This window comes from Lonchura striata, chromosome 23, assembly GCF_046129695.1.
Source record: "Lonchura striata isolate bLonStr1 chromosome 23, bLonStr1.mat, whole genome shotgun sequence".
NCBI classification, from domain to species: Eukaryota; Metazoa; Chordata; class Aves; order Passeriformes; family Estrildidae; genus Lonchura; species Lonchura striata.
The window spans coordinates 10,818,154-10,837,409 of NC_134625.1; the positions used below are offsets into that span (position 1 = coordinate 10,818,154).

A 19,256-nucleotide genomic window follows, 5' to 3' on the forward strand; every position below is an offset into this window, starting at 1 on the left:
TTGAAATTGCAGGGTTGGCGATAATTTGCCTATCACTTTCTGCTCTCCCATTGATGTTTATTGTCAGCGGGATGGAATCTCAATCCGATTCACTTAGATAACATGTCTGTTAAACATTTAGATAATTGTGCCATCATTAACTTGTCACATTATTTTAGAGATTCAAAACAGTCGTGCAGTATAAGTGGAGGTACAAAGGGAGAAAGATCTGGTGTGTGAGATCAGGAACCCGGGAGCAGAGGTGGCAGGATGCCCCCACGCTGGGTCCCATGGCAAGTGTTGCTCAACGACCACACAGGGATTTTTAAAAATTTTTAGATTACTTTTGTGTTATATGCCATAGTTCTCAGTGTTTTTCCATAGAAGAGCATCCCAGCAACCCCATTACTGACTTGGGTTTGCCAAGGAATGCGTGGGAGCCTGGAGGAGGTGGAGGGGGCATTGCGCTGGAGCTGCACTGTCACACGGGCACGCACTACCCCTGCTCTTGGCAAATGTACATTGAGTCAAATTTATTATATATTTGTCTTATCTTCTCACATTTGCTTTGCTTTCTCTGCCTCAAAATGGTTCCAGCCCAAAACCTTGCAGTGATGCTGCAGATGTGTGGCACACTGCTTCTTCCAGTGTGGAAATGACAGATTTTGAGCAAGTGGAACATAACACATGAGTTTGGTGATGTGAGCTATAAATCACACTGAAGAACAAATTCTGTTTGCCTCAAACTCAGTGTGGCACCACGATTAATGGTCAGGCCAGTGCTCCACTAGGATGCTGGCATGACTCTGCCAGTGGCTGGGGCTTGTCACAGTGGTGCCACTGGCCACCAACAGCCATCTGCAATGTCCCTGCTGCAGCAGCAGATTTGGGAGATGCTGTCTGGGGCTTGTCCTGCTGCATCCTCTTCCACATTTTCATCAAAGCAATGCCTGGCACAAGCACCTGGCACACTTCCTTACCCAAACCAACCTGACATCCTCCTGGGCTGCCTGTGATTTTTTGTTACCGTTTCACAGGACTCAGGAGCGTTTTCTGAGAGCAGCCCAATGAGACTTTGGGGGGAAATACCTCCAGATCGTGCTTTTCTCCATGGCTAGAGATAATGCACTGTAGTATTAAGTATGCTTAGAGGTAATTATCCCTCCCTGCTCGCCTCGGCTCCGCAGTCCCGGCGGGGGGAGGGCATGCCAGTGATGCTGTGCTGTGATGGACAGTCGATGTTTCCAGATTTTCTCTCGGGTGCAAGAGTGGATTCTGGATGCTCAGGTGCTGGCCCCAGCTCACAGAGGGTCTGGGGGCAGTGGGTCCTAGGGGCGCAGCACAGAGCCCCTTTGTCTGACAGTAATGTCCTGTGACAGCACTTGAAATCTGAGTCCTGGCGCGCATTCCTGCAGCCGGGAATCTCCCTGCCTCCCAAACCACGGCTGCTTCTGCCACTTTGACAGCAAATGGCAGCAAGAATTCCCTGTGCCCCTTGGTGCACACATGGGGAAATGTGATGAGGCCAGACATCATGCAAGCTGGTGGATTCACCAGAAGGAGCCAGGAGATGGGAGGGTGGCAGACCCATGCAGCCATGATGGCATTGGGACCAATGGTCTGCCTTTAATTTTCCTGTGCAAATACTATTTAAAGCACGATGGGAAAAGCCCTCTCACTAAGCTACGAAGAAATCTTTCTTGTCCTTTAATTCTAGATGAAGGGGATTAGTGTGAACATATTTAACCTCTGACCCATGGACAAAAGCATTATCAAATTTAGTTGCCAAGTGGCTCCCCATTTAACCAAACCAGTGCAGTATCACTGCAAGTTTTTTTCCTCCCTCCCTTGAAAGCTTTAACATCTATTGTTGCCCTGGAGCACTGGAGTGCCTTGGCAGCCTTGCTTTGCAGGCATTTAGGGCGCTGGTCAGAGCCCCATAGGGGAACACAGCATGACATGGTACTCACTGCTAGAACCCAAAAGGGCGTCACAAAGCCAGCCCCCCAAAAAGCAAAACCTTCTGTACATGGGGCTGGTTTCTCCCTGATTTCTGCATGCCCAACTCAGCGCTGGCCTCGCGCAGGCCTGTGCTGGCACAGAGGATGCTTGGCCACCTCTCCAGAGCACAGAGAGATGTCTCTGTCCCCCTTTGCTCCAGAGCACAAGGGATCAGCTATGGCAAGCTTGGGGATGCTCGGCGTTTCCATGCTGGGCTTTATAAAAGAGGGATGAAACACGGTCTCAGAGGCGGCCGGGGTCTCCTGGTCCAGCAGAGGAATGCCGAGAGGGGCCTCCCGTCAGGAGCCGGTGTCCGTTTACAGTGCATCTCTCATAAACCCGGCGGCGGGGGCGAGGGCAGGGGGACCGGCCCTCCTGGTATGTGATTGATTATCTGGTATTTATGCCATTGAGGACTTTTCAGCGGCTCGGGGTCAGGGGGTCATCTCATGTGTCTTGCTGCAAATCCGCTTCCTTTTGTACAGTGCGGGCTGGGTGAGCAGACACACAAAAACAGCTTTTTCTTTTCCTTGGGAAAAAGGGGAGGGGGGCGGGCTGGTGTCAATGAATTTTTTTTTTCAGCCTTTCCTGAATAGTGTCCTTTTTAATTCCAAAGAACTTTTAATTAAAAGTAGCAGGAAAGTTCATCTCGACAAGGTTTAACTTACCTTAGCAGTTACTTTTGTCCCCCAGGATTCGCGGCTCCCCGCTGTACAAAAACCCCCAACAACTGGGGGCCAGGCTGCGCTTGGTGCCGCTCCACATCTCCCCGGCTTTGCCGATGGGGCCTTTTCATCTTTTCTCTTTTTTTAATGATGGGGGTGCAGGAATAATAAGCAGATGCTGCGAGTCCTGGCTTTGTGCCTCATGGCAGCCGGTCGCTCCACTGGCCAGGCTCTGCCCGGCAGCCGCCTCAGCACCAAAAAGGTCATTTTGTTGGTTGGGGTGTGAAGCGGGGCTTTGTGACAATTCCGTGGGACTAGAGGATGCCAGAATGGTGCCACCTTGAACAGGAGAGGAATGGATTGGCAATGGGTAGGTGGTGCTCTCTGCCAGGTGGGATAGTGGCAGTGGTGATGGTGACAGTGGTCTCCCATGCAAAGACCCCTTGGTCTCCTCACCAAAGCTTTGTTTTGGGAGATGGGGGAGTTTCTAGCACATCACTTAAACAACTGTTGAGAAGCAGTGGGGGAGATATTCTGGGTTTTCAGGAGAAAGTCAGATTGTTTTTTCAGCTGATTTCAGTCCAGTTTCCAACAGGGAAAAGGAAATCTGGGAAGCTGATGCAGTGATGACGAGTATGTGTGACAGCTTCCCATCTGATGCAGTGGCCAGAAATGCCACCGTGATTTGCTGGTGGTTGCCCCAGAGAAGCTGGTTCTCAGGAAGGGCAGAGGTGTCCCAATGCACAGCTTCTTGGGGATGGCAAGGTTGAATCTGGCATTCTCCAGAATGGTGTGAGTTTAGGGAAAAGCAGCACAAAAGGAAGGTGCTGCACATAGATGTTCAGATACCAGATTACTGCATTTGGCCAGGTGATGTGTTTTGCCAGGAAAAAGGACAGTTTTCCATCAGTACCTTTAGGGCTGGAATAACTGAGTGATGGTTTTTGCCAAAGATGATCATGAGTCTGCCTGAATGGGTTTAATATGCATTGGTATATTTTGATAGATATTCAGTACAATAAAAAGGCTTTGGGATTACCACTTTGCAGGTAGGATGTGCCTGCAGCTTCGGCCAGAAGGCTTTAGGGACTGCAAACAGCTTCAAACAACTGTTTGGCCTGAAAAAATGGAAATTGGGCTAGAGAGCACAGCGCACCATAGGTGTGAAGTATCCACAGTGCAATCCCAGGCTACAAGCATTAAAGGCTCAGGAACCTCCCACCTCCCCCAGCCAGGAGGTAGAATTGCAATAAAAAGGATTTGCCCTTAAAAACCCCCTCTGCCAGGTTTGCATAGCACTCGGTTTCTTCAGGAAGAGGAGGAAACACTGCTCAGGCTCTGTCAGTATGGGCTGGGGTGATGCTGAACACATCCCTTCCTTCCAAAGCCTGGGGACCACATTCAGGGAGTAGACTGGGGAGCAGAAGCAGCACTTTGCAGTGCTGGAAGAAGGGATTAGGCATGCAACGCTCCAGGTGGCTTGTTCTGGAACAGGGGTGTGTCTGGACCAGTGCTGTCCCCCAAAGCATCCCTGACAGGCCTGGAGCTGCCCATATCCCGTGCATTGCATCTCCATGGTGCCCTCAGTGTCCTGCCCTGGAGATGGGGACACGGTGCAGTCCCCACGGCAGCTGATCCCACACCCTCCCAAAAACACATTTCCTGCTGAATGCCCGCTTGGGCCCGCAGGCAGCCGCGGAGCTTCACCCAGCGCGGGTCCAGCTGCCGCCGTGATTGACGCAAAGCCAGTCTATAAATAAAGTCTTTCTCTCCTCTCATAAAGACTTTGCGGTTTAGTTTGCTTTCAAGGTCAAGATCAGACCTTTCTAAATAAACACATATCAAAGGATCATTAGCGGAGCAGCACTGTTAAATTGAGATATTAACTTCTGTCAGCCGCGCGTTTCCTTTTTGTTCTGTAACTCGCGACTGCAGCGGGTTTTTATTATTTTGGCCCTAGGCAGTAGCATCTGGCTTCTGTAGAGACTGTAAAAATTAAAAAGCAACACAAATCATTGCGAGAGAAAAGCAGTAAATTCAATGATAAGAATTTAAAATTAAGATGTTTCGGCGCTTTTATATTCTGCAAAACATGAAACGAATGAGTTGTGTTCCTGTTGCCATAAAGCCACCGCCGCTAATCGTCGCCTGGCTCCTTCCCTCCCCACACGTGCCCTCATAATCACTTTGCCTGAGCAACCGGAGGAAACACGGTGAGGGAAGGTGGTGGTGATGGCAATGCTGACAGTGATGGGTAGGGAGGGTGGTGAGGAGGGCACAAGGTGCCACCAACTGGGCATGGGGGAGCAACTGGCCACCAAAAGGGAGGCAAGAAGGGGATGTTCTTGTCCCACCATACTCAAAGACAAAGAGGTCAAGCTATGAGGGTGTGACTAATGAGCCAGTTCACAAGGATACGGAACCACATTGTCCCCCAGGTCCAGATGGCCCCAGGAATAAATCACCCCCAGCAGGCATGAGCTGCCCATGCCAGAGCTGCAGCTCAGGGCCTGGCACGCATTGCCCAGGCTGCTGCGGGCACCAGCATCCCGGACATCCTCCATGTGCATCCTGCCCTGGGCAGTGGGGAGAGCAGGAGTGTGGCTGGGTGGGAAGCAGCCCTGTGCATCACTGCAGGAGCAAAAAATGAGGCTTTTATTTTGGGGAGTTTGTTAATCTCTGGTGCTTTCAAGGTCAATGTTGTACAACTACTCTGATACGCCAGAGTTTTCCTCAGTGTTTGTAAAAGGGTGAGCTGGCATGGAGGCAGCAGGCAGTGCCAGAAGGTTGCCCTGCCCTCCTGTTACAGCCACAGTGTCCACATCCAGCCCAGGAGGAAAACCAGCAGGGGCAGGAGAGCAGGCGGCGTCAGCTGCTTTTTAAGAATTTATTTTCCATAGTTAGTTAAAGTTGGAAAGAAAGCTGTGCTATCTCTAAGTAAATAATAATAATCAAACAAATGCCCCCTTGGGAGAAGTTGCCTTCCATAAAGATGTTAATTAGCACAGAAGCCCAGCTGTGGAGTCCAGAGGCAGCCTTTGAAAGTGGGATGATTTGGTGACTCTGGCACAAAATGCACACATTTCCTGCGTTTATCTTTTGGGGGTTTTCCCCCCTTTCTCCACTGAACCATGAAGGTTGTAGGTGCTGTTTGACTCAGCACAGAAATGAATGCCATCACCTCTCAATAGCACTGGAGCGGGTGGCACCACACGACACAGCTCTGCACAACACCTCTACATCCAGGCAGGCATCTGCAGGTGTTGCGTCCCAGCAGCAGCATTCAGGGAGGGCTCCTTTGCACCTGCCTGTGGGTGCCACCAAAAACACCACTTCAGGTTTCATAATAATCCTGAAAACAGACTCTGAAACTGGGTTGATTTTCTTACCCTGCACATGCATCCACCATGTTCCTGGGGCAAAATGCAGCCTGGGTGCTGGCGCTGCCCAGGCCTGTGCTGACCTGACACTCTTCAGGTCAATGCCAGCAGGATGTGTGCAGTGTTCCCAGGGTCCCTGTGCCAAGGTGAGCTGGGCACCTTCAGGCCAGCTGTGCCTGAGCTTGGGTGCTGGAGCTGTGACAGGGATGCTCCAGGCAACGTGCTGCTTGCTAGCACTGCTGCTTCTCCCAACCTTCCTGTAGGCAGGGCTGGAAGGGAGGGTTCTCTGCCACTCTCTGGCCACCACTGCCGATGGCACCTTCCTCCCCAGTGCTGCTGTTCCTGCAGCTAGGGCCTGCAGCTTCCCCTGCAGCAGCAGCCAGAGATAAGAGGATGGTAGAGAGCCTTTGACATGCTGACAAAAATCATCAAATGTCCCTGAAATCTCATCTCAGGAGTGCCAACAGCCTTTGTGCTCCTGCTTTGCATGGCCAGGATGTTTTGGAGCTGTTCACCTTTGTTGTAAGGACAGCAGCAGCATCAGGTCATCTCTGACACATGAACCATGTGAGACATGATGTTAAACATGAAGAGTGAAGGAAGAAGCCTTGTGGAAGACCCTGAATTATCAGGACTTGAGCCAAGGGTTTGGGGGTTTTAGGGTGCATGAAGCAGCAACAGGCTCTGTCAGTATCCTTTGATGTGAACGTGCTCATGCTGGTGATAATGCTGGAGCCTTCCCAGTGTGCCTCTCCACAGCCTTTCATTCCATGTTCCTGATTATTTCAACAGTGGATGGATCTGTTAATTTTTCAAGTCTGATAACGTGGGTCTGAGGACAGGCAGGGAAAGATGGCAGCGTTATGAAGAGGGCTCATGGAGGGACAGTTTGGTTTGGACATCTCGATGTTGGTGCCGCGAGCCTGGGGACTGCCAGCCCGTGCTGCCACCATTCTGGGGCTCAGTGGGGATGGCTTCACAGCCCCGGGCACCGCTCCCTTTGTGCCCCCTCCCCTGCTGCCGCAGCATCCCCGAGTCACCCCATTCCCCAGCCACACGGCAGGTCTGGGCTTGGCAGGGCTGCCAGGGCTCTGGGGGGACGGCAGGCCAGCACACGCACGCGTGCTCTAGCATGGGGGGGAAAAACTTGAAGTCAAATGTCTGAAAGTCAGATCCCTTTTTAGTATGAATTTGCTGTATCTCATTCTAAGCACTAATTCCAATTTAATTGCAAGTGGCCTGAAGCCTCTTCAATAGGAGTAACAAATGGTTTGATTTTGTAAACTTCATCAGACTGCATTTTAAATGCGACACACTAGCCCGGCTCGAATGCCAATGAAGCACTGAAGTAGCTCTCTGTTTACTAATTATCCGTTTTTACTTCAAGCCACGCTGGCTGGCTTGTCTGATTAAATCGGATTTGTGGGATAGAGAACAGCTAGCAGAGTTTTCTCTATAGTAAACGAGATTGAAACTATGGCCCGCCTGGCTGCACACTGTAAATTATATTTCCTTTTAAAGGGGACATGTCGCCTTTCTCCTGCAGTGCACCTCCCGCATCCATAAACTCCACAGGGCCCAGTGCCAAGCAAGACCCACCCCGCCCTGCCTCCCTCACCCGTGGCCACGCCGGTTTTTAGTTTAATTCCTGCTCTGGCAGAGGCAGCGGTGGGGGCGGTGCTGCAGCATCCCTCGCTGTGACTCGGACGGGGCACGCTGTCACACGGCGCATCTTGCTCGTCATCACGTCTCTGGCGATTGCGCTGCTCTGGGACCAAGCTGCTGGAGAACAGGGATGTGCATCTCTGGGCTTGCAGCCATAAGGTTTTCCCTCCCTCCATCAAGCATCCCCCCACTAAAAATCAGTTTTGGGACCACATTGTATTTAAAAAATCCACCAAGATGCGCCCAACACGGTTATGAAAAGAGCGTCTAACACCCAAATCACTCCAGCTTCCACCTCAGAACCCTGTGGTAGTACCAACAGCTCTCAGCTGCTGGCACAGCAGCTGGATCTGGCAGGGACACAGAAACTGGGGATGGTGGGCAAAGGTGGCAGCTGAACACAGCATGCGGGGCTCTGCTTAAACCTTCCCAGTTGCTAAGACTTCAATTCTGCGAGCTTGACCTACGCCGCCCCCTCCCTCGGTATCTATCTTTGTGCCCAGGGGCTTTTTATATTTTAATTTGCTTTTGAACGTCCTGCAAAATTAATGGCGTGCTCGGGGCCATTGTGCTGTGTACAGTAGAGGGAAGGGCCGTCGGCGCCCGCCGAGAGCCAGCGCGTTTCCCGGGGAATGAATTGCTCGCCCGCCTTCACCCCTTTTAATTGTTGACAGTAAAAAGCGTTTAAATGCTGCTTAATTTGTAATCATCTTCCTGCAAAAAGGGGAGAAACCATTAAAATGTCAGGGAAATGAATAAATCCGTCTCTCACTGATTTGGGGCGGCAGCATTTCTTTATCAGGGGTGATTTTTCTTCCAATGGCTGAGGGCTGGCTCGGGGCTTCTGTGGCTGAAGCCCAGGGATGCGCTCACGGCAGGACACGGGGCTGAGTCCTGTGCCACCCAGTGTGGCACCCTCTCGAGAGTTTTGCTTTTTCCCACTTCCCATCCTTTCTCCAAAGGCGTGACACAGTTGACACGTAGCCTAAAAAAGAAAACCAAGCAGCTTGAAGGCCGGTGGTGGGACGGTGCCCAGCAGACCCTGGCGTGGTGCCTGCCATTCCCCTTGGCTGCTGCACTGTCACCTGCGGAGCCACAGGGCTGTGAACAAGCGCTGCCTGAGCTCCGTGCTCCGTGTGCCACTGCTGGGCTCAGTGCTGGGATGCAGGGATGCAGGGATGCAGGGATGCAGGGATGCAGGGATGCAGGGCCGCCTCCCACACCCTCCACCTCTGCGCCCAGCCGGTATCAGCCTTTGTGTCACGCAGATGCTCTGCTCTCAGAGCACAACTGGAAACGTGTGCCACTACACACTGACCTCCCAGTCCGGGGTGTTGTTTACTGATACATTACTTGAAGAAGAAAAAAACAGAGGGAGAAATTAAAAACGGCCTTTTGCATGTCTCAGGCAGCAGCACCCAGGGGATGCCCAGCTCCAGCAAGCAGCCCCGTCCCCCATGCATGAACGAGGCGTCGTCCCCATCCCTGCGGCTGCTGGAGTCAGCCCATTTTTTTTATTTTTTTTTCAAGCGGGGGCCAATTAGTTTCACAAATGAGGGCCCTACGGTGCCAGGGAGGATTTGTTACGGCCCCGCGCGCCGGGCCGGCGGCATTGTGCTGCCCTCCGCCCCCACGGGAGCCCATTGTCCGCGGCCCCAGCGGGGCTGCTGCCGGCAGATTTATCGGGGCCGGCGTCCCGCCGGCCGGGGCCTCCGCTCCGCAGCTGGCCGCGGCGCTGGGGCTCAGCCCCGCGGACCTTTGACCCGTCCTGCTGTCACCGCCGGGCCGCCGAGGGCCGCGGGGCCACATACCTCTTGGGATTTGCTCCGCACTGCCCGTTCGCGGCTGCTTGCTGCTTTTTTTTTTTTTTTTTCCCTTTTTTTTTTTTAATTTTTTTTTTTGTCTTGGGAGCGTTTTGTCCGCAGCTGCGTGGGGGGCACATGAGCCCACAACCCCCCGGGATAAATCCCTGCAGGAGGAGAAAGGCAGCTCCCATGCAGGGCCACCTCTCTTGCTGCTTTTATTCCCATTTCACTGGGGCTTTTTTTTAGATTTCAGAGCATTTTTGGGTAGCCCAGTGCAAGGCTGAGATTGAGCATCCCCCCAGGCAGCCTCTGCATCCCCAGCAGGACAGAGCTGACAGTGGCGTGCACCACACACCTGTGTGGGTGATGGCACAGTGCCAGAGCAGGTGACGGTGTGAAGGGAGGTGCTCTCCGGGATGCCCATGGTTCCCAAGCTGGGGGTGTGGGTCTGCCCAGGAGCATCCTTCCCTGTCCCCACTGCATGGTCCAGGCAGGACCATGACTCTGCTGCCCATCATGTCCCTGCCCCGCGGCCCTGGTGGTCTCCCTGGGGTTGGTTTTGGCAGCATGGCAAGCAGCCCTCTGCCCCTACTGTTCCTGAAGGCTGCATGGATTTGTTGGTTACCTTGAACATCTTGTGCTGCTAATGAATTGCTAATACAATTTTCTAGCTAATTTTATTTCCATAGTCCTCACATTTTAATGTCTCCAAAAAGCGAGCATTTATTTGCTTAATCTCCCTGTGTAATACAATTTGCAGTGACTCACAGTTCTGAACAATCAGCTATGCATAAGCAAAAACAAACTGTTTAATGGCTAGAGGTCTGAGATGTTTATGGACAGGGTATGAGCACCTGGGCTGGGGTTTTGTCCCTGTTGTGTTGCTGCAGCCAGGTTTGTACCCAGGAGTGATGGTATGGAGCTTGGATCTGCCTTAGGGCTTGGGGCCACACACAGCACAAGGGGTGGGCTCGTCCCCTCTCACATCCTGCCTCCTGCTCCCCAGGGCAGCTTCATGGGGTCCCCTTTCTCCTGGGCACAAGGTCTGAGCTCAGCAGCTCTCAGAGGTGTGTGGGGACGCAGTGATCACCCAGCAGCTGCTTTGTGTTTGGGCATCCCTCGGCGTCACCAGGGCTCCCAGCTGCCTCTGGTGCAGTAAGAGCAACTTCTCCTCTTCAGCTACTCCCCTCAGAAGGCCAGTGTCAGCAGGGTCAGGGTGGCCAGGGTCCTGCTGTTGGGACTCCTCCCAGTGACGCCCAAAGCCCTGCAGCTCCTGGGGTCCCTTCTGCTGCCCGAGCATCCCTGCTGCCATGTGGGCACGGGGACCCCCATGCAGTGGGGTGATGGGACAGGGGCCTGGGGTGCCAGGCAGTGCTTGAGCCGGGTCTCTCCCTCTCCCACAGGTACAGACATGGCCGTTTTCTGCCTGCTGTGCGGCAAGCGGTTCCAGACGCAGAGCGCCCTGCAGCAGCACATGGAGGTGCACGCCGGGGTGCGCAGCTACATCTGCAGCGAGTGCAACCGCACCTTCCCCAGCCACACGGCGCTCAAGAGGCACCTGCGCTCCCACACAGGTACGCGGCCCCGCGTGGGGACTCGGGGCTGGGGCAGCCGGGACGTGCTCCTTCCCCACGCGTGAAAAAGAAACAGGGGGAGGAAAGGTGATTTGTATTAAGAAAGCATGGAGGGGACTGAAGTGGCTTGGATTTGAAAAACAAAACAGGAAAAAAAAAAGCTGTGTGTAATAAGTTGATCTGGTCTGGGGTGGCACGTGACCTTCTTAGGGGGTGTGCGATCATATCCGCCTCATCAGCTTACGGCGGTAGATGCACATAATCAGCTGGTGCTCGGCCCTAATGGGATTAGGGCGACCTGCGCTACGTGGAGCTGGTGCTGCCGTGGCCCCGCTGGGGCAGGGCTTGGCTGCAGGATTGCTGAGCGGGAGAGCACGGCTTGGCCGCCTTACGCCGTGTCCTCAAAGCGCCCGCGCCGTGTCCTCAGCTCCTCCGACGGCATCCCTGGGCAGCTCCGTGGTCCCGGCCACATCAGCAGCACCGCCATTCAGGGCCAGTCACAAAACACCCCTGAAAGAACTGATTCTGGGGGATGAGCAGGAGTGTGCAGGATCGCAGCATTCCTCATTGGGTGAAGCATTCCTCACGCATCCTTTGCCCACACAAGTGAGAGGCTCGTGCACCCTCCTTGACACCACTGCTGCTGCTGACAGGGAGCAAAATGTATCCTGAGGAGGGATGCCCCTTCTTTCTCTTGTCAGGCAGGGGGCATGCACACGATCTCCAAAAGGGACGCAAAGGTGGCTGCTGGGGGCTGAGCAGGTGGTGTCACCAAGGGTCATTCTGTCCAGCCTGTGGCTGGCAGCTGCAGACTCGCACGTGGGCTAGGGGTCCCGACGTGGGAAACGGGAATCCTGTGTCGATGATAAGCATGTTAATGCTGAGTGCTGGAGCTATTTATAGCCGGTAATCCGGTGACCTGGGCTGCGGGTCGGGCTGTGCGTGTCCCACCCCAACCTCTGCCGCTTTAGTAGCTCCGAGATGTGAAAAAACACTGGGATCATCGGCGCTTTAGGAGCATTTACTCGTGCCATGTGGTGCCGTCCTGCGCAGCTGCAGGATGCTCCCTCTTGTCCCTCTTGTCCCAGGGCCAGGGTGCTCCATGGGCTCAGGCTCCCCTGAAGAGTGGGCGGGTAGAAATGCTGGCTGCCTCTGCCTGAAAAATTGCTGTCTTTGACTGTAGGATCAAAAGCCAAAGTGGCAGTTTGGAACTGGGCACAGGGAGGGGAAAGTCAACAACAGCCCACAGGCACTGCCTGCATTGCCTTTGGAGGGGGGCTCCGAGCTGCATCCCGAGCATCCTCCTCCCCCAGGTGCCCAGGCAGCAGCTGCGGGAGGGGCGAGGGGCCGCAGAACTGGGCTGCGGCAAATGGGGAGAGAGTAAAATATCATTTTAAAGAGGAAGCGAAAGCACAGGCATGTGAGTATATAACGAGAAGGACAATTTATGCCCAGGCACGAGTGCAGTTTGACACGGGGATAATGAAAAAACGTAGGTCATTGTGGATGACTTAAGCCTTCACAGCTGAAGAAAATGTATGAAATGCGGGGAACATTACACGCTTGGCAGCTCCGCACATCTGCAGCAGGACAAGTGAAATACAGTTCGCCATTCTTTACCATAAACTGTGCTTGTAGGATATGCGGCACAGAGAAATTGTAATTACAGTGACAAGACAAATCAGTAATATTTAAATATTCATGAACAAAGTCTCGGACGATCAATCTATCTTTATTGTCCTTGCCTTCGCGGCTGTAATAAATAAGTAGCTGGAGCCCTCACCTTTCCTTCAAATCATTCTGCCTTTGATGCCAAACCAGAGTTCATTTATCAGCCGCCTGGTCTAGATTGTGGGAGATGCCCAGGGCTGGGGCTGTGCTGGTGCTGCTGGGTGAAAAACCTGGAAATTGGTGGCGGAGGGTTGCAGCTCACTCCAGTCTCTCTGCTGTGCTGCGGACCCGAGCATCCCCTCTGTACACGAAGGTCTGTGCAAGAAGGGACCAGCGGACTGCACTGGGGACAGTGGGACACTCTGTCCCCAGGATGGCTGCCCGGGGTACAAAGGCTGGGGAGCTGGTTTCGGTGTGGCACAGCAGTCACGGCAGCCCTGACCTGGCATGTGCTTGCAGGCGACCACCCCTATGAGTGCGAGTTCTGCGGCAGCTGCTTCCGGGACGAGAGCACGCTGAAGGGCCACAAGCGCATCCACACCGGTGAGAAGCCCTACGAGTGCAATGGCTGTGGCAAGAAGTTCAGCCTGAAGCACCAGCTGGAGACCCACTACCGAGTCCACACAGGTACATGCTGGGGTGTCTGTGGTGAGGCTGGCAATGGCAGACCGGTCCCCTGGCAGAAAGGCTGGCATGTGGATCGCGGGGGCAGCCAGGGATAACGAACCCCGGATGCGCCAGCGTGTAATTATAGTAAATAGGGATCGATAGTCACATTGGTTCTGCTGCTCATTGCTCGGGTATTGGCTGTGCCCGCTGCGGCAGTGTCGATGCCAGGCAGTTGATTGGCACCTGGAGGCCCCGAGCCCCCACTGACACCCCTGTATCCCACAGGTGAGAAGCCCTTCGAGTGTAAGCTGTGCCACCAGCGCTCCCGGGACTACTCGGCCATGATCAAACACCTTCGGACCCACAATGGCGCTTCCCCTTACCAGTGCACCATCTGCCTGGAGTACTGCCCCAGCCTCTCTGCCATGCAGAAGCACATGAAGGGCCACAAACCAGAGGAGATCCCCACTGACTGGCGGATAGAGAAGACCTATCTCTACCTCTGCTACGTCTAAGGGAGGAGGCAGAGGGGCAACGGGGCAGATGACTGGGCAAAAAAATCCCACCAAACCCGCAGCATCCATGGCCTTGTTTGTTTTCAGTTCTCATTTGTTTCTTCTCGCCGGAAGGATCCTGCAGCTCATGCTGGACCGAGGGATGCACCAGCCCCTTCTCCAGCCCCATCCACACTGCTGTCCCAGCTGCTCATGCGCCTGCTGCCCTTTCACCCTTGCTGCAGGGCAGATTTCACCCTTTGCAACCCCTAGCAGGCCCTCTGTCACCCTTGGCATTGGCCACTGGTGCTGCTGGGAAGACCATGTAGGAAAGAGGCGCTTCCCTGAAAGTGTGTGCGTAGCTAGTGCTCTGGGAAGGCTTTAATTCCTGGCGTCCTGTCACTGCACAGACCCTGCCGTGGATGCCCTGCAGAGGACCTGAGCTCCCATGTGGGGCCCAAGCCCCATTCTGGCAGGTTCTCATGCTCCCAGGCTGTGGCATCGCAGGCAGGAGAGCACAGTGCCCTGTGAGCCACAAGTGCTTTGGCAAGAGTGTCCTGGGGGGATCCTGGCCAGAGGAGGGTGTTTGGGACAGGGAGCCAGCTGTGAGCCAGGCTGCCTTGAAGTGTTGCCTGGTGTCCAGGTGGGCTCAGGGGCACAGGAGGCTGCTGCTCTTCTCATGACCAAAGAGCTCTCTATGCATTTCTCCCTCCTTCCCTGCCTTCCTGGGGCAAGGGTGAAGCCCCCGTGGGGAGATGCAGTTGGTTTGGTGATGTGCAGTCAGTGCCAGTGTTGGAGCACGTGGCATCACTCCGAATGCAGGGATCCTCTTTTCTTCTGCTGATTTGGGGCACCTGGAAGGTGCCAAGTGTGGGTTTTTTTGCCCAGCCCTCAGCCTCAGGAGCCCACAAGTAAGGGGTGCCCCGTGGCAGGCGGCTTTGTTTGCCGCTTTTTTTGCTTTTTGTTTGGGTTTTTTTTTTTAACTTTCTTTTGGAATATTTCCGCGTTTAGCACATTTTACTTGAAATTACCTCATTTTTTTGTGACCTCATGAGCTTTTATTGATTTGGGAGGGACAGGGGGTGGCATGGCTGAGGTGCACCAGCCACGTGCCCAGCATTGGTGGTGGAGAGGTGGTGGGGCACTGGTGTCCCTGCTAGCCTCCTGTTGTGCATTATCCTTACCAAAACTGGTATTTTTTGCCTGGCCCTATGGGGCTGGGGGTGTTGGTTCTGAAGCTACCTCTTGTGTTCGTTTTTGTTGTGTTTCTCCTGCGCAGCCGCAGGCTTGGTGGTTCCATCCCACGGTTCTTTTTTTGTCGTTTTGCTGCGTTTGGGTGCAAGGGGAGAAAAGGAGCTGGGGGGTGGGGGGGTGGGACAGTGTCTGGATACAGTTTGGAGGGACACTGGTGGCCCCTCTGGGTTTGGGGTGCCCTTCCCACCTCTCCTGGTGCCAAGCAGGGATATGGCTGTGGGAGCACCATCCTCCCTCGCGCCCCAGCCTGGCTTTGCCCGTGCGTGTGCCTCTGCGCATGGGACCGCTGCTGCTCTGCGCGGGGTGGACACCGCTGCTGTACAATCCGGGATGTGACTGTGGAGAACGGCTTGTTTCATTGTTGTGCCTAAGAAAAAACAGAAAAAAATATTTAAAAAAAAGAAAACAGTTCTTTCACACAGAAAGTTGCTGCAATTTCTGGCGTGTGCGCGGCAGGTCCCCGTGGTGTCCTGGCGCTGCCAGACATGGGTGCCATGGAGCACGTGGCCGAGCTCATGTGGCTTTTTTTTTTTTGCTTTAACCTCCCCTTCCATCCCACCATCCTTCTCCCTCAGAGACACAGCCCCCACTGCAACAGTGTTGGGGTCAGCATTGGAGCGTTGCTGCTGTATCCCGGGCGCACGACCCCATGCTGTTGGCTGTGGCGCAGCCCCTGCCACCCCTCCATATATATATAAGTAAGTATATATATGTGTATCATAGCAGTGAGGACCAAGCGCCGCACGGGGCCCCGTGGTCCCGGGCTCCCTCTCCCCTGGCTTGCTGTCAGTGTCGTGAGCGCCCGCCTGCCCGTCCCGTTGCTCTGTGTTGCTGCTCGTGGTTCGGGTCCGTCGCTGTCCTCGTTCCGTCTACCTCAGCACCTCTCTGAGCCCGGGCGCAGAAGGTGCCCAAGTTCCCCTTTGGTTTTCTCAGAGTATCTATTGGCTCCTATTTTTTGTACGACTTTTCCTGTCTCACCGTTCGCTCCCCTGCGGTTCTGCTTGCGAGTCCTCTTTCTGTCCTCTAGCCACAGATGCCGTTAGCTAAAAGTTTCCTGAAAAATAAAGAAAAAGAAAAAAAAAAAACCAGTTGTGGTGTCTCCTAGTTGCAGCTCTCCGCATCTGCCTTCGTCCTGTGTAGATTCAGATGCATTTCTTTGTAAGACTTCAGTGTTTCTGACAGAGGAAAAAAAAAAAAAGACAAAAAAAAAAAGAAGAATATACTGCTGCAGGTTTTTTTCTCTCCATGTGTCACTAAGTGAAGTTCGTGCCTTCTATAGCAAAGAGAATATTTTTTACATCCTACTAACGGTAGATTTTTTTGTAGTGAACATTTTTTGTATTTTTATTTATAAGTCTCATAAGGAAAATAGCAATGTTCAGTTGTATACCTTGAATCTGCAGTTAGAAAACAAAAGAACAACCAATAAAGTTAATTCTGTTGTCTCAGCCTGCTGTCTCCCATTCCTGTGCCCATCAAGAGGAGAAGGAGGAGGAATAGGCGGTGGAGGAAGGATGCATTCCACCAGCTTGGGGTGAGCCATGAGGGTACGCTCAGTGGTGAGTTTGGGGGTGCCTGCTCTGAGGGGGAAATTGAGGAGATCCTATCACTAAACCAACCCCGGTGGGCGGGGGTCTCCCTGGAATGTCAGTATTGCCATGGGCAGGGAGCATCCACAGCACACTGCCTGTGCTCTGCCTGCCCATGTGGCTCACCAGGGAGCAGAGCAAGTTTGCCTCAATGAAAGTGAACTCGTTCATTTAAACCTGCCTGCAGAGCCGTCCGGCCCCCCGCTGCGTTAATTATCCTGTAGTTCCCGACTGATTGCTGTACACTAAGCTTAAGCCCTCCTTTATTTATTTACTGACTACATTAACGGCAGCGCCCGCTCTCCTTTTGTGCTGTGGCAAACCGTGCCACACCGCGCTGCGGCTGGGCCAGGCCTGGCACAAGCCCTGCCTGTGCCCAGTGCTGCCCGCCGCCAGCCGTGGTCCTGTGACACCATTGGACATTTCCTACAGCACGGCTGGAGTCACCGAGGGCATATTTAGCTTTTCCCAGGGATGGATGGCATGTGCCCGTGTCAAGGCCAGCCGTGACACTGCCCCAGCATTTCCCAGCGGGTTTGAGGGGCTGTGTGTCCATTCCAAGGTTCAGATGGTGCTCCTGCCTCCCCCGGTCCCCCCAGCACAGCCTCCCAGGAGGGCTTTGGGCAAGTGCTGGGGAACTTTGGTCCAGGTTTGGGCAAGCAGAGGTGGTCCTGCTGTGAGCAACCTGCAGGCTGCAGCACCCCGCGAGAAGGGAGGCAAAGCTGGCGTTCAGCCTGGCACAAAGGCGTTGCTACAATAACGGGGAAATCGCGGTAGGACCGGGCCTTTGTGTGCACACTCGCACAGCAGCTGGGAGCGATTATGCTGCAACAATGTTCTGTTCCATCAACATTATGTCCTCATTAAACCTTTATTAGGAGATTAGATTCAGATTTATTGATTTTTTTTTTTTTTTAAGAGGAAAATCCAGGCTTCTCTCAGATGCCTGGAACTTTTTCCTACATGCAGCACTTCCCAAAGTAGCGAGAGGGCAAGGGGAGAATCAATCTTTCCTCCGGGATAGGCAGCCTGTCCTTCCAGGGAAAAGGACTGCTGAGCTTCTTGAGGGGGTTAGGTTGGGTGCATGATGGTTTCCTAGCACAGGGATGACAAGGACCAAAACATTCAATGGGATATGGCAGCACAGATGAGCATCTTGCAGTGCAGCCTTGGGGGACATCAGGGTCACGGTGAGCAGGAGAGAGATGGCAAGGCTGGCTCAGGAGTCTTGCTGCCCAGTACCCCCATCAAATACATGGGCTGGGTGGCATCGCACACCTGGGTCAATGGCCCCATTGGATTTGTCTGTTGGAGCGTTTGATGTTACACGAAGGCAGCTCATTCCAGAGGGTGTTAATTGCCCGCTGCACTGATCAGGTCTGTAGCACCATCGATCTCGGCAGGATCAATGGGCTGATTTAGTGTCTCACGAACTCTTTAACTGGACACCTCATCAATAGGCAGCCACTTACAGACCATCAGCGCATTAGTGCGGGCCAGTGCTGGCAGGAGCCCGCTCCACCCGTCCTCAGCCCCCGTCACTCAGAGGTAAGTTTTCCTGCAGGTGATGGCTCTGAGACCGTGAGTGGGAGTCTTTCTCTGGGGCTGGTGGGTTTGAGGGCAGATGTATGAGAGCCAGGTGGTGTCAGCCCACCCCCATCACCTGCATATGCAGAGATGCTCCTAGAATGGGCCCTTATGGCATCTGCAGCACTTTGCTCTTTTCTTCTTGTGCATCTGCCCTTGCAGGGGCAGATGACAGCGGGAGCTGGGCACCTACTGCAGCTGTGGTGGCAATCCTGCCCAGTACCGCGTGCCCACGGAGTCAGTCCCGTTGCCATCCCGGTTTGGCCCCGGCCGGACCCGGGTCTCTCCGGCTTTGCTGAAACTGCTGAGCACAAGCACGGTAGGGATCTGCTGGGCAAGCGTGCCCGGGGGCCCGGGCAGGATATAAGGGCAGCAGCCGGGACAAGGGGTAGGGGAGCCGAGGACAGCAGGACCCCAGGGCGGTGCGGATCCCCCGAGGCAGCGGGGACCCAGCCGGTGCCGGGGCACCCCGGGGCGGTGCGGATCCCCCGGGGCAGCGGGGACCCAGCCGGTGCCGGGGCACCCCGGGGCGGTGCGGATCCCCCGGGGCAGCGGGGACCCAGCCGGTGCCGGGGCACCCCGGGGCGGTGCGGATCCCCCGGGGCAGCGGGGACCCAGCCGGTGCCGGGGCACCCCGGGGCGGTGCGGATCCCCCGGGGCAGCGGGGACCCAGCCGGTGCCGGGGCACCCCGGGGCGGGAGGCGGCCGGGCCGGGCGCGGAGCCGCTGTCCACGGTGCTGAAGCCGCGGCCGTGGCCGGGCCGGGCCGGGGGCGCTCCCGGAGTTGGCAGGGGAAGCGTGGAGAGAGGTTTGGGCAGGGTCATGGGGTCCTGGGGGCTCCTGCTCAGCTCCGCCTTCCCGCTGCGGAGCTGAGGGACGTGAGGGATGCGCCCGCGGGGTCGACAGACACTGGAGAGTCCCAGAGCTGGGGAGAACCCGCCGGAGTGAGGTCCCCCATGTCCCGCCCCGAACAACGGGCACTGC

The 19,256-nt window shown here is 54.7% G+C and overlaps 1 protein-coding gene across 4 annotated transcripts in view; it reads left to right on the forward strand.

The window, feature by feature from the left end:
* The window catches only part of ZBTB16 (zinc finger and BTB domain containing 16), a 54,693-nt gene extending 38,148 nt beyond the window's left edge, over positions 1-16,545 (forward strand). For all 4 annotated transcript variants that reach the window (XM_077788050.1, XM_077788049.1, XM_021530042.3 and 1 more), the window contains exons 5-7: positions 10,899-11,069; positions 13,200-13,367; positions 13,635-16,545. In XM_077788050.1, the coding sequence (XP_077644176.1) occupies positions 10,899-11,069; positions 13,200-13,367; positions 13,635-13,864 (569 nt within the window). In that variant the 3' untranslated portion in view covers positions 13,865-16,545. The remainder of the gene's footprint in view (positions 1-10,898; positions 11,070-13,199; positions 13,368-13,634) is intronic.
* The last annotated feature ends 2,711 nt before the right edge of the window (positions 16,546-19,256 follow it).